The following is a 14,499-nucleotide window of genomic DNA, read 5'->3' as shown; positions in this document are numbered from 1 at the left end:
ACATAGAAACAAACCTTGAAAAGCTCAGAAGCCCCTTCCTCATTTGCTTTCTGTAAGGACGTCATGAACAAATTAATTTAGACTAAGTTTTGAGTCTGTTGAGCTTTCTGGAACAGTGCCCAGAACCTGTGTGGTGAAAAGACCAGGGTGCTGCACTTTGGCTACAACAACCCCATGGAGAGATACAGGCTAGGGTCGGAGTGGCTGGAGAGCAGCCAGACAGAGAGGGATCTGGGGGTACTGATTGATACCCACCTGAACATGAGCCAGCAGTGTGCCCAGGTGGCCAAGAGAGCCAGTGGCATCCTGGCCTGCATCAGGAATGGTGTGGTCAGCAGGAGCAGGGAGGTCATTCTGCCCCTGTACTCTGCACTGGTTAGACCACACCTTGAGTATTGTGTTCAGTTCTGGGCTCCCCAGTTTAAAAGGGACATTGAGATGCCTGAGCGTGTCCAGAGAAGGGCGAGGAGGCTGGGGAGAGGCCTTGAGCACAGCCCTACGAGGAGAGGCTGAGGGAGCTGGGATTGGTTAGCCTGGAGAAGAGGAGGCTCAGGGGAGACCTTATTGCTGTCTACAACTACCTGAGGGGTGGTTGTGGCCAGGAGGAGGTTGCTCTCTTCTCTCAGGTGGCCAGCACCAGAACAAGAGGACACAGCCTCAGGCTGCGCCAGGGGAAATTTAGGCTGGAGGTGAGGAGCAAGTTCTTCACTGAGAGAGTCATTGGACACTGGAATGGGCTGCCCGGGGAGGTGGTGGAGTCGCCGTCCCTGGAGGCGTTCAAGGCAGGATTGGACATGGCACTTGGTGCCATGGTCTGGCCTTGAGCTCTGTGCTAAAGGGTTGGACTCGATGATCTGTGAGGTCTCTTCCAACCCTGATGATACTATGATACTATGAAACTTGACACAGCTCAGTCATTGCTGAGCTGCACATTTCAGCAGAGCAGAACTGCAGTTCCAGTACTGCACTTAGAGACTTTTACATTCATCACATGCCATTATTCATGTTAAAACAAGCCATAATTTCAGTACACCTTTTCCTGAGTTAAAACAGAAGGCTGTAGGACTAATTCCTTAAGACTTAGCAGAAGACACCTCACTAAACTCCTGCTACAGCATAAGCTTATAGAGGAAAGCAGTTGAAACAGCCCAGAGATATCTCAAATGGTGGCAGGGGTTGAACAGCAGAGAACTTAACAATATTCCAAATTTGCTTTTTAGAAGCAGATGTATCACCTACACACAGAGGGGTGTCTGTATTATGTCTGTTGATAGCTTCACCTAATAAATTAAATCCTTTAACTCAAGTGTTTCATGCTTTAGAAATTTCTGTACTGCAACATTGTAAACAGCCTATTCAAAGCACCTTTATGTCATCACTCATTTTCTGGGTTGGATAGAAAGAGTTTCTTTGATCTCTACTGGCTTTGGAGACAGTTTCCTAGGAAACAGTTTCAGCCACTCTGGTATGGGTCAGTTTAAACCTTCTACCATAGGAGTACCAAATCATTGCAGAAACAATCAATGTGTTGACCATTATGGCCAGGCAGTGTGGATCCTTCAATACTTGAAGTAACACTAAACCATCTGTACAAAAGGCAGAAACAGGAGATGCTGTCAGGACAATGACACTCTTAATACATTTGAGCAAGAATAATTGATCAGGGCATAAATCACCATTTTACTGACCAAGACTTTCCAAAATGTTCCATCTGTGAGTTGCAAGTCTACTTCTAATAAATAATAAATTCATGTAAATATAAATTCATAGCCTTAATAGAGTCACTTGTGAAATAACAAAAAAAGTGCCTCCAATGCAAAATATAAACCTCAGGCATCACTGACATTGGCAGTTTCCTTTCAACTTGCTTTAAATTAAAGTAGACTGGGGAACATTATTATTATTATTTTAGTAAATGCTTTGCTTCAACCTTGGCAAAGAAAGATGTTACCACCTCTGCAACTGCTTGATTATTATGATGGGAACAGAATAATAGTTTAAACTGTGGGGTTTTTCTGAAGATAAGTTGGCCACGTGTTTCAAACAAGTACAATCCAGGAATGACTCACATCTTCAGGCAACACAATTCCATTCCTATCAAGGGAAATTAGAAGAGTTTTTCCAAACTATGTATTAAACAATTCCCATTCTCTCCCAGCATCTTCTTGTGCTAAAATTAGACAGAAGTATGATAAACACTAAAATGGTTTCTAATTGCACAAATCACTTAACTCCTGAGGTGAATAAGCAGGAAATAAAAACATCAAAATGACTGTAGGCATTCCACATGAAATAAGAGCCTAAGCTCCTCTTTTGAAGATAACGAAAGGTACCCATCTTGTTTTATCATAGAATTAACCAGGTTGGAAGAGACCTCCAAGATCAGCCAGTCCAATCTAGCACCCAGCCCTAGCCAGTCAACCAGACCATGGCACTAAGTGCCTCATCCAGGCTTTTCTTGAAGACCTCCAGGGACAGTGACTCCACCACCTCCCTGGGCAGCCCATTCCAATGCCAATCACTCCCTCTGGCAACAACTTCCTCCTAACATCCAGCCTAGACTTCCCCAAGCACAACTTGAGACTGTGTCCCCTTATTCTGTTGCTGGTTACCTGGGAGAAGAGACCAACTCCCACCTGGCTACAACCTCCCTTCAGGTAGTTGTAGACAGCAATGAGGTCCCCCCTGAGCCTCCTCTTCTCCAGGCTAAACAACCCCAGCTCCCTCAGTCTCTCCCCATAGGGTTTGTGTTCCAGGCTGCTCACCAGCCTTGTTGCCCTTCTCTGGACACGTTCCAGCACCTCAACATCTCTCTTGAATTGAGGAGCCCAGAACTGGACACAGGACTCAAGGTGTGGCCTGACCAGTGCTGAGTACAGGGGCAGAATAACCTCCCTTGTCCTACTGGCCACACGGTTCCTGATCCAGGCCAGGATGCCATTGGCTCTCTTGGCCATCTGGGCACACTGCTGCCTCATGTTCAGCCTACTATCTATCAGTACCCCCAGATCCCTTTCCTCTTGGCTGCTTTCCAGCCACTCAGGTTTTAGGTTCAACAGGGCAGTTTCCATTGATAGGAGCCCACATAATGCAAACCACAGGAAGTGATTCTTTTGCATAATTCAGCATAGTTGTGATTATTGCACTGTTCAATATAGAGTCTAGTTTACAAGAGGAAAAAAAACCCACATGAGCCAATCTGAAATCTTGCAAGGAGAGGTCACATAAGTCTTAAAACATGACAATGTTCTAGAAGAGATTAAAGGTCCCAGAACATTTTCAGAATCGTGGCAGAAAGCGGACTTAAGAACAAAGTACTCCTACCAGGAAAACAAAGGATACAAGTATCTTCTTTCTGCACAACAAATCTGCTTGCAAACGTGCCCTAGGTCAGGAAGACCTGAAAGCGTGCTTCAGGTCAGGAAGCAAACTATTGTAAAGTAAGTGATGGTGTGAATCCTAACTACAAAAGCACCAGAAGCTTTTCCACTTTTCTTTCAGAACGAGATCGCAGGTGGGTAACAATACCCAGTAATGCCAACCTGTGCTACTTTGAAGTAGGCTAGAATGTTTTGGTGAGAAGAACTAGATTACAGGCTGTGAAAAGAAAACAGTGGTGTTGTCTACTTTGCTCACAGGCTTGCTGAGATGTATAGGAACAAGAAATAAAAACATTAGATAAGACACTCAGCATCACTCTCACTGGGGCTGCTGGCTGAGCTGCATCTCTCTAACCTCACCCTCCGTTTTGGGCTAACTCACTTTGCCTCCTAAGCTCTTGGCTGAGCCTCCATTCTTCCTTGGGACTGTGGCAAGGTTGAGAGGGATAGGGGGTAAGGTGAATGGGTGATTGAGAGCCCCTCCTGGGGACTCAGGTTTCTGGGAGGGCTGCTGTGTTTCTGTATTACCTTTTACCTTGCATATTTCTGTCTATAACTGTATATACTGTAGATGTCTGCTTGTATATTGTGCCAGCTGTAAATATAAGCTTCATTCATATTTCCAGAGCTGGCTGAGTCTAGTCTGGGTGATTTCCAAAGTGTGGGGAGGCAGGGAACACCCAAACCATCACACAACCCCATGACAGCCACATGGAATCATTTTCTGAAGATCATAAACATCTTTTGCCACTCCTAGCTGAAGATCAAGGCAGTAACACAAAGCCATCTATCTTTACTTTGCATCCAGGATACAGAACAAAACTTGTTTTAGTTCAAACAGCATATTATCTAATATCTAACAATCTCTTGTGAGGAATTGAGAGACATCTTTTAGATAAAGTAGCATAAGGCCTATGACAACTCTTCCTTCCTTTACCCAAGGAGATGCTTGCTAAACTATGTCTTCTAGAGGAAAAAAGTCTTCAGTGGAACAGATATTTCTTGACACGTTGAGACTGTCTTAAAGTTACTGTTAAAGATGCACTCCATGCAACTCTAGAAAAGTGTCATTTTAAAATGGCAGTGCCAAAGGTCATTCATGAACAATTACAGAACTGCTTTGACTGGACTGGGGACAGACACCTCCCATTTTAACATCTGTAAGACTGCAATCTGTTTCAAAACTACTTCATTCTGGAATAGAGTATCTTTTTTTTTTACTTTACATCTTAAATAACAAAGTGATTGTGAATTCTGAGTGCAGTAACTGAAATGAAAAGTAGTTATTTGATTTTAAGATAAAATGGATTGAAAGTATAAGTAAGAAGGACAAAATTATTTGTCAAGCACGGGAATTGAAAAGCACCTTACCTAACAGAAAAGCTTCCAAGCTCTCTGATCGTGCCCCTTCTTCAGCTATCAAGAATCTACCCTTTCTATGAGTAAAAAGAGCACAGAAAATCCCCTTGCTGAATTCTTAACCAAATGCACAGTACTTGGTATCTCAGGAGTCAGCCCTATTTCTACACTAATACCAGTAGTAGCCTTGAACCCTACACGTGCTGCAAACTGAAAGACATAACGATGTTCCCTTCTCTCTGGTGCTTAGTGCACAAATGCCATAGACGTCCCAATGATCAGGATGTGGTTTTACTGCTTGCACCCTAACATGCTGGGAGAAATGCTTTGTGCAGTATTAGTTTGGCATTTTACTTCGCCCAAGAAAGCACAAAGCAGAGAGAGAAAAACACTAAGACTCTCAGAGGTTATCTATGAACTGTGTTTAAGTTGCATTCATGGACAGATAATAACCATGAGTGAGCAAATAACGACATTCTTACACTGAAAGTGTTCTTAAAGTACTTCCTCTGTTTCTCATTAACACCTGCAGAACACCTAGGAGTAAAACTTCTGAAACTCGTGAGATGATAGTGTGTGGTATTGGTGCAAATGAAATCAGAAGCTAAATTTCTGACCTTGCAGAAGCAGTAATAACAAAGATGACTCAGAAAGGCTGCAGAGCTGATTGAAAAGGAAATTATTCCACGGGCTAAGTCCTAGGTATTGATGGCAAATCAATGCCTTGCTGAAGCCCCCCCCAGTAGCAACTGAAAGTTGCACAGAAAAGTGCAACTAATTTTCAAGAGCTGTTCTCAATGCTACATTTAAATCAGACACCTTTTTCTAGCAATTTTTCATGCAAAAGAAGAAAAGGAGGGAAAAGACAAATGCATTTGCTGCTCTTTCCAAATATAGCACAATCTGTTATCTCCTTTTCACTTTTACTCCTTCAAATGTTTCATCAGAAAAGCAAACCTGAAGTCTCCAACTCCAATAAAGTTGTCTGATTTTAAATGTTTTGGTTTTTTTTCTCCTTAAATATCATTCCTTAATGAAAGAATGCTTCTAAGAGAGGAAGGATTTAAAAGGAGCAAGCAAGACTACAAAGCACATACCTCATTTATAAACACAGTTTGTCTTGGACATAGGCAGAAGTACAAAGATATCAGCAGAACACACTGAAAATCAGAATACAAAATACATGGAGTTTTAAAATCATATTCCAAATCTAGCCTCCAGACTTGTCTACAGGTTGCACAACTAAGAGATTCCATACAACTCATTTTAACAAAAGTCCTGGAGCAGAGGGAGGAAAAATAAACAACCTAGAAACCAAACACTTTCCTCCAGCAATGCTGCCCACAATGCACAGAGAGATTGAACTAAACACCAGGGGAGAATGGTGCCACCAGGACACAGATTAATGATGTCCAATGCAATCACACATGTTGGAAAGCTCCATGGTGAGATGGTGGCAGTAACAGAGATAGAGACTAAGCACAGCTGAGTTCAGTAATGTTATGGTTTGCTTGCTTTAGAAATTCTTGCTAATGCATCAGAGCAAACTCCTTATTAATGCATTCTATGCAGCACAGAACAGAGAAGAAAGGAATTGAAAAATGGTAATATCTTAAAAAAAAAGAAACCAACAGACAAGCATATTGAAAGGAAAACAAATGAAACAACTTTGTATTGTCAGGGTCATGAGTCTAAATACTCAAACAACAACAACAACCACCAAAACCAGCCAGACCACCACTGAAGCTCTTTTATACTCTGCAGTTGAACCTTCAAAGTGTAGTTGGAGTTTTCTTTCAGTGAAGTATCACAGTGCCCTGGGAAAAGACAATCAGGCTTTTGCAGCAAACTCATACTTGGCTCATTTCATTTATTTCCCTTGTGCCCTGATTGAGCTTCACAGTTTATTGGCACTTACTCATCAGGATTTATACTAAGTAAAATCAAGGTGTCCCTAGTTTAAAGATGCTGAAGGCAGTTTCTGTTCATCGCTACCAAAATCATCAAGAAATGAAACTTAACATTGGAAAGACCAAGAACTGCAGCCATAAACTGTCAGGTATGGCCTTGCACAGTGTATGCCTGTCTCTGAAACAGTAAAGAAAACTGGGGATAATATCCCCTCTTTAGAGCTTTCTCCTATTCTTCTTTTTCTCTGTTTCTGTAAGCAGTTGCATATTCTTAGTTGACGAAATGAAGACAGAAGAGTGCTTTTGGATTCCTCTCCTAAATTCTGTGGCTGATCTCAAATCCAAACGTAACTGTCCAGGGTTTTGAACAATTTTGTGCCACAAAAAATTTGCAACATTTCACTTCTCTTCTCCTCAAGTAATATGTGGATAAGTGCATTGTATGATGTAAGTACTCAAACAAATGGCAATTTAACCTTGACTTCTCTCAAACATCCCTTTTTCCTGGTAAGATCAGCACTTATTTTGTTCCAGAAAAGCACTTTACACATTCCTAAGGAAAGCCCATTCAATGCCTCTCCCTAAACTGAGATGTATCAGCATATCACTATCGACTTCAGTGCAACTATGCCTGATACAGACTTATCTAAGAGCCAAATGATACATTGAATGTTTATGTGATTTTTGTTATTTATGAAAAACAGCTGCAAACCTGAATGAGGAAGAACATAGCATGCTTCACTCTGCCATTCCAGTGACTTATTGCTTCACAAATCAAACACTAATTTCCATCTAAAATCACATTTTGCTTGTTGTCTGTTTAATTACTTGCTTCAGAAATTTCTACTTTCAGGATGACAAAGACTTAATATTTAATCATGGATACCCAGACCAAAGAAAAAAAAAGAGCAGCAAGACAATTCTATGCTGATTTCACCTTTTTTGAAACATTAAGCTTGTAGGGTATTCTGGGAGTGATTTGGCAGTTTTTATTTCAAATTGAAAGAAACTGACAAAAACTTTTTAGCTGAGGACTTTATTTGGATCATTATTTGGGGCTTTCTCTTTTCCCAAAGAAAACCTGAAATACCATATTTGGTTTAAACTAGAGTTTAAACCATTTGGAGTTAATATTGGAGTGCAGCAGTGAAGCAGTGGACGTTTATTAAGTTTAGGAGACCTTTAAGGTTGTTGTTGTTGAGGCACTGCTGGTCTTGTCCTTCATTGTAACACAGAAAACTGGCCAACAAGAAATTGGAGTTTGGAAGAAAGGACACCTTCCTTTTGAATATGTTGTTAACACAATTTAGTAGGCCAAGCTGCACTGTTAATGTGATTTCTAGCAGGTCTGGGGTGTAAGTAACAAAGTATTCAAGCAGACTGAACTACACTATTGATGGAAATATCTACTGGTTCAGAGCTCAAGCACTGCACAGATGAAATGTTCATTATAAATATGGTTTTGCCTCATTACCACTTTGAAAACTCAGATGTAAAAGTCCTTCCATGTAGTACCTATCATATTTCAATAACAAATAATTCTAGGGATAATTTCACATGCACAGCTGGTACTGCAATATTCCCTAATTAAATATCAAGGCAAGTAATTAGACTCTCAAGTGTTCTGAAATTACAGAAATACTGAGCAGTGTTGAAGTAATCCTTATCATTCCTGGCAGCTACACAAACACAGCAACAAGAAGAGTGCACCCATAAATCAATGGACAGAGAGGTTAACTATTGTGCTAAAACTACAGTGTCAGGTCTTCTACCTGTGCAATCTGTGCCAGGCATTAGTGTAAATCCCCAGCGAAATAACAGAGTAGAAAAGACACACCATTTAATGACAGGCTGTCATTTGACAACATTTTTATGGCTTCATTTCCTCTATGATTTAGTCCAGAAATGTCTCTTCATACACAGTAAATTCCTTCCTCCAAACAACATCTTGCATACAGTCCCATATGCATCTATACCTGCCTAGATGCAGGTGCATGCTCACCCAAGGCGAAAGCGATACTCTGGTGTGTTGCCTTCCCTTAGCATCATGCTGATCCTCCTGCTGCAATGATTCACAGTTTAACTGATGAAAAGCTCTTTAGAACAACCAAACGTTCACAACATTGTTGTATGTGTGTGGACAGACATATCTTTTGTTTCTTTAAGTATATGTATCAGTAATAATAACTATTCTCATAAACAAAACCTTCTACAGTACAGTCAAAGCCAGCAGGAGAACTTGTAAACTGGTGCCACGTAGTAAATGCAAAATTGCTTTCTGTTTCTCACAGGAAGATGTGATAAGAGTTAAAGCTGGCACCACAATGTTTATATGTAACATTATTTAATTACATTAGCAGAAATTCTATTAAATTACCAACCTAAAACATGTAAGTATGGGAAATTTCTGTGCTGATTATTTTTTTTCCCCTACTGGCAAAACTAGAGACTAATAGGTAACTGCAGCCTGAACAAAGACAGGAAAGGAACTGTTGATAATCATCCCTAATATTCCTCAGTATTCACTTGTGATGGTTTGGGTGTTCCCTGCCCTCCCCTAGCTTGGAAAATCACCCAGACTAGACTCAGCAGCTCTGGAAATTGAATGAAGCTTTATATTTACAGCTTAGCACAATATACAAGCAGATATTTACAATACATACAATTATAGACAGAAATCTACAAGTGAAAAAGTAATACAGAAACACAACAGCCCTCCCAGAAACCTGAGTCCCCAGGAGGGGCTCCCAACCACCCTTCCACCTTCCTCCCACTCCTCTACCTTACCACAGATCTTGCCTTATGTTTAAGGCAGTTTTGAGGGTTGGCCACGGGGGTTAAGAAGCAGGTGGATGAGTCACACAGATGGCAGGTTAGGTTAGAGAAAGAGAGAAGTTCAGGCCAAAGCCCAGACAGCAACTGCCTTATCTATGTTTTTGTTCCTGTTCTTATACATCTCAGTGAGCCTTTGAGTGAAGTAGACATCACCACTGTTTCCTTTTGACAGCCTGTAACCTAATTCTTCTCACCAAAACATTCTAGCTAGCTTCAAACTAGCACATCACTGTACAAACAAACAAGGGACTTCCCAGCACAGATCCATCATGTCTGGTTTCCTTTTACCTACAAAATGAAAATCTATTCTTCAAATGTGTGACATACTTTGTTGAAAATGGTAGCTGAGCTAATATTTGACATAACTGAAGAGGGAAAGACAGGAGTAGAAACTTAGATGTGGCTCACAACTTTTCTTCTTGTGTTTCAAGCACAGAAAAGAGTTTCACTTCATTTCTGTTTGATGGACACTACAGTAGCTAACATATGCTACGATGCATAAAGAAAACAACAAATAACAGTCACCAGCCAAAATAACTGTTAGCCTCCACAGTTAAACAGAATACTGCTGTTGCTCATTTCCTACAACCTGGTGTTGACTCAAATCATAGCAAAAACTTTGGGACAAGGAAGATACTTGCAGACCACAACAGAAAAAGACACCAGGGTCAAAAAAGGCAAAAAATCTACCCCGTGGATTTTGTGGCTATGTGTACAGAAAAAAACCCTATCCTTTAGATAGTCAAATATAAGTAAGCAAATATATTACTTGGAAGAATCAGTACAAATATAGTTAGAGAACATTTTCTTGTTGTTTTCCTTAGGGAAAGGAGGATCTCTAGTCAAGGGAGAACACAAAACCAAAAACCCACCACCACAAAAAACAAACAAAACACACAAACAGGTCAAACAACAACAACAAAATAAATAGACATTTAGGTAAGTCAGACTGTCAGATTTAAAGGAAAGTGGCACAAAAGCATATTATTCATCTTGGCTTTGACTAAACTAATGAAATGCAAGAAAAACATTAATGAATGCTGAAATGTTATACAGTTACATCATTGACTCCTTCTTTCAGGTGGTAAAAATGATGATCGTGGTTGTGCTGACATTTGCCATCTGCTGGCTGCCCTACCACATTTACTTCATAGTTACTGGGATTTATCAGCAACTAAATCGGTGGAAATACATCCAGCAAATCTATTTGGCCAGCTTTGGGCTTGCCATGAGCTCTACAATGTACAATCCCATTATCTACTGCTGTCTTAATAAAAGGTAAGGGATGGTTCTTAAACGATTGGTATGCACAACATGAAAGAGCTTACAAATGGGTTAAAAGACAAAGAATTTTCACTTCAATAGTCCTCAGTTAATGGGAAAGAAAACAACACAACACTCTCCTTTAGGTTTCTGCTCGAACCACATCTCAGTAAACCAAATGAGCACTTTCAGTAAATCATAGAATCATAGAATCAACCAGGTTGGAAGAGACCTCCAAGATCATCCAGTTCAACCTATCAATATTTCAGTCTACTAAAATTCCAAATCAAAATTCAGTATTCCAAACCCAATCCTTAACATTTCCATATACAAAATCTAAGATCTATAGCAGTTTAGTGTTTTTCTTCTGTCTTACAGACATTAACATGAAGAAGTGAAGACAGTTGTCAACAGTACACAGTGCAGTCTGTACCTTCACCAATTGTAGCCACAAATTTGGTTTGCAATGCTGGGAGGACACAATATAAAATGTGACTCACTGTGTATTTTATACCTCTCCATTAGATTTCTGCTCTAAGGACTGTGACAGGCTAAAAAAATAGATATTTATATCTATTAGTACTGAGTACTCCTCAGTACTAAGTTACAACACTAATTTATAGCAAAGCATTATACTTTGGATTTCAGAGGCACTGCACTTGTTGACATTTTCCAGACATTTGGCAGTTTCAAATCATTGGATTGCAGATTGAACTTGTAGGACAAAGAGCTGAACAAACTTCAACCTAGCCATCCTATTTTTCAGTATTTCTTCTGGTATTGTGGGACAGAGAGCACTGTGAGCCACAAATTAGTTCACAAATACTATGAATTAGTATTGAATTAATGGTCTTAAATATTATTTGAACAAGCATCATCTTTTGAATGAGCAGCCAGCGCCAAGTTTAATTGCTGACAAGCTTTATACCACATCTGTTAAATATTTATAAGTCCCCACTACAGGTCATGCAATACCTGCCTAAAGGAGTCTAATGAAGTGATCAAATCCTGCTGAGATTTATTGGTGTAAAAACACTTGAGTCTGCCTCCTTGATGAGGCTAGCTTGTGGTGCTTAATATTCATAGTCTTTTTAAATGTCAAGGTAATGCCTAGTTTCATACTACCTTCTGCTGCTTTTGAACATTTACAACTGTTTAAAGAAGAGATAATGTTTTAATGTGCTGGAATGAAATGCTACCTCAAATGGTAAATTCCCCATGAATTTCAACACAAACCAGACTTCACTGGCTGACAAAAGCTATTTGCAAAACCAAAGGGGAGGAAGAAAAGGGTCTCACATTTTCTCAATTACTATCACAAAATTTCTCAAGCATTGCCCTTTCCTTCAAAAACTTTTTATGGTAGACATTGCTTATAAAAAATTAATCTCTAATGTGGCTGTGGTGGCATCCATACACTACAAAATCAGATGTCTGGATTAGAGAATACACATTAACAACCAAAAAAAGTCATGATTTTGAGACATACTAAAGATCATCTTGTTCAGAATTTAATGCAAGAATGCAACAGTGATGAAAGTTTTCTTCTAATTAAGTTCCATATTGAAATTAAGAAGCCAGAATGCCTTCTTACTTCTCATACAGTAGGAAAATACAGCCTATCATATCCATGCAGTATTGTTAACTTTGCTGGATTTGGTACAAGATGGAGTTAAAATACTTATTCCCAATATCATCTTGCCAGCTAATCAGGCTTTCTAGATAAAGATGGTTGTATTTCAAGATGAAGAAAAGTCATGTCCTCAGTGAGAAAAAGAGTAGAAAGTGAGACAAAAAATAATACAGTTTTAAAATACTTAAGGTTTACATCTTCCTTCACTATTTCTATCAGAGGTTCTTTCATTATCTTTTTGTAATGTGGACTGAATCTAAACAGAGGAATGCTGAATAGCAAAGCTGTATCCTTCTTCATCACCATAAGACAGCTCTGTGGCAAACTTTAAAAACTAAGGAGGAGAAAAGAAAAGTTATTTCTGTGAGATCAGCCAACTTCCACTAAAAGCTTGATCTAATTTTTTATCTGTAGTTATCACTGTCAGAGCTGAACTATTTCTCCAAAAAAAAAAGATCTAACAGACACAATAAACAGCACAGCTGATTGCTGAAACAAGCAATCCAGAGCATGGGTTTAGGAAGGGTAGGTCCTGTCTCACCAACGTGATCTCCTTTTATGATCAGGTTACCTGCCTGGTGAATGTGGGGCAGGCTGTGGATAAAGTCTGAGTGGCTGGAGTGCAGCCAAAAGTAAAGGGACCTGGGGGTACTGATAGATAGTAGCTGAAGATGAGCCAGCAGTGTGCCCAGGTGACCAAGAGAGCCAATGGCATCCTGGCCTGCATCAGGAACAGTGTGGCCAGTAGGATGAGGGAGGTTATTCTGCCCCTGTACTCAGCACTGGTCAGGCCACACCTTGAGTGCTGTGTCCAGTTCTGGGCTCCTCAATTCAAGAGAGATGTTGAGGTGCTGGAACGTGTCCAGAGAAGGGCAACAAAGCTGGTGAGCAGCCTGGAACACAAACCCTGTGAGGAGAGGCTGAGGGAGCTGGGGGCCTAGAGAAGAGGAGGCTCAGGGGGGACCTCAGTGCTGTCTACAACTACCTGAAGGGAGGTCGTAGCCAGGTGGGGGGTGGCCTCTTCTCCCAGGCAATCAGCAATAGAACAAGGGGACACAGTCTCAAGTTGTGCTGGGGAAAGCATAGGCTGGATGTTAGGAGGAAGTTGTTGGCAGAGAGAGTGATTGGCATTGGAATGGGCTGCCCAGGGAAGTGGTGGAGTCACCATCCCTGGAGGTGTTCATGCAAAGCCTGGCTGAGGCACTTAGTGCCATGGTCTGGTTGACTGGCTAGGGCTGGGTGCTAGGTTGGGCTGGCTGATCTTGGAGGTCTCTTCCAACCTGGTTGATTCTATGATTCTAAGACATGGGAGAAAATCAGCTAAGTCTTCTGTCAAGATGTTCTTTCCATTAGTGTACACAAAACCCCTTTTTTTTCTGATATATTTAACTTCTATTCTAAAAATGCAAACAGACAAAAAGTAGCAACAGTCTTTGGAGTAAATCTTTGCCTCTCAAATTGAAATAAAAATAATTATTTTAAAAAGCCAAACACATTTTATGACTGTTGCAAGCACTAGGACTAAAGCCTCAAAACTGCCATTAGTGCATTGCTCATGTGCAGTTTTACAGATTTTGGGGTTTTCTTTAATTATTATAAAATATTTGGCAAATCATTTGTACAAACAACTAACAACTGTCAGTCGTTGCATCATTCCCATAGAAGCAACTCCGGTAAGGAAACACAGAAGGGATTTTGGAATCTGGAAGCTGGGAAGGTATTTTGGAGAAAAGAAGGCTACTGTCCCGGGTTTGGGCTGATCCCTCCCCCAGGAAGAAAATTCACAACACAAACCCCCCTACTTTTTGAAAGTCAGGGAAGGATGAAATTGTATTTTCTTATAATATAAGTATAACAATGTATAGAGAAATAATAACTAGAGAAGGAAGGAAGGAAAAAAAAAACAACAATACAATAACCTTAAGGGAGATGGGGAGGGGGTCAAGCGGCGGCGAAGCAGCAGAAGCAGCAGTAGCCAAAACAGCAGCCGGGGAAGATAGGCGAAACTGCAGCAGCAGAAGCCAGTGCGTGAAGGGGGAGAACAAACTGTGCTTCTAGACATTAAGTTCTTGATGCTCCAATGAAATTATATTAATTTATCTATTGTTGCCATTTATGT

At 40.5% G+C, this 14,499-nt stretch overlaps 1 protein-coding gene across 1 annotated transcript in view; it reads left to right on the top strand.

The window, feature by feature from the left end:
- Positions 1-14,499, top strand: part of TACR3 (tachykinin receptor 3) — a 49,885-nt gene that overhangs the window by 32,826 nt on the left and 2,560 nt on the right. Inside the window, exon 4 of the mRNA XM_064148425.1 lies at positions 10,566-10,762. Coding sequence (XP_064004495.1) covers positions 10,566-10,762 — 197 coding nt within the window. The remainder of the gene's footprint in view (positions 1-10,565; positions 10,763-14,499) is intronic.

The sequence above is a fragment of the Pogoniulus pusillus genome, chromosome 9, assembly GCF_015220805.1.
Source record: "Pogoniulus pusillus isolate bPogPus1 chromosome 9, bPogPus1.pri, whole genome shotgun sequence".
Lineage (NCBI taxonomy): Eukaryota > Metazoa > Chordata > Aves > Piciformes > Lybiidae > Pogoniulus > Pogoniulus pusillus.
This window is presented reverse-complemented; position numbering and strand designations above follow the sequence as displayed.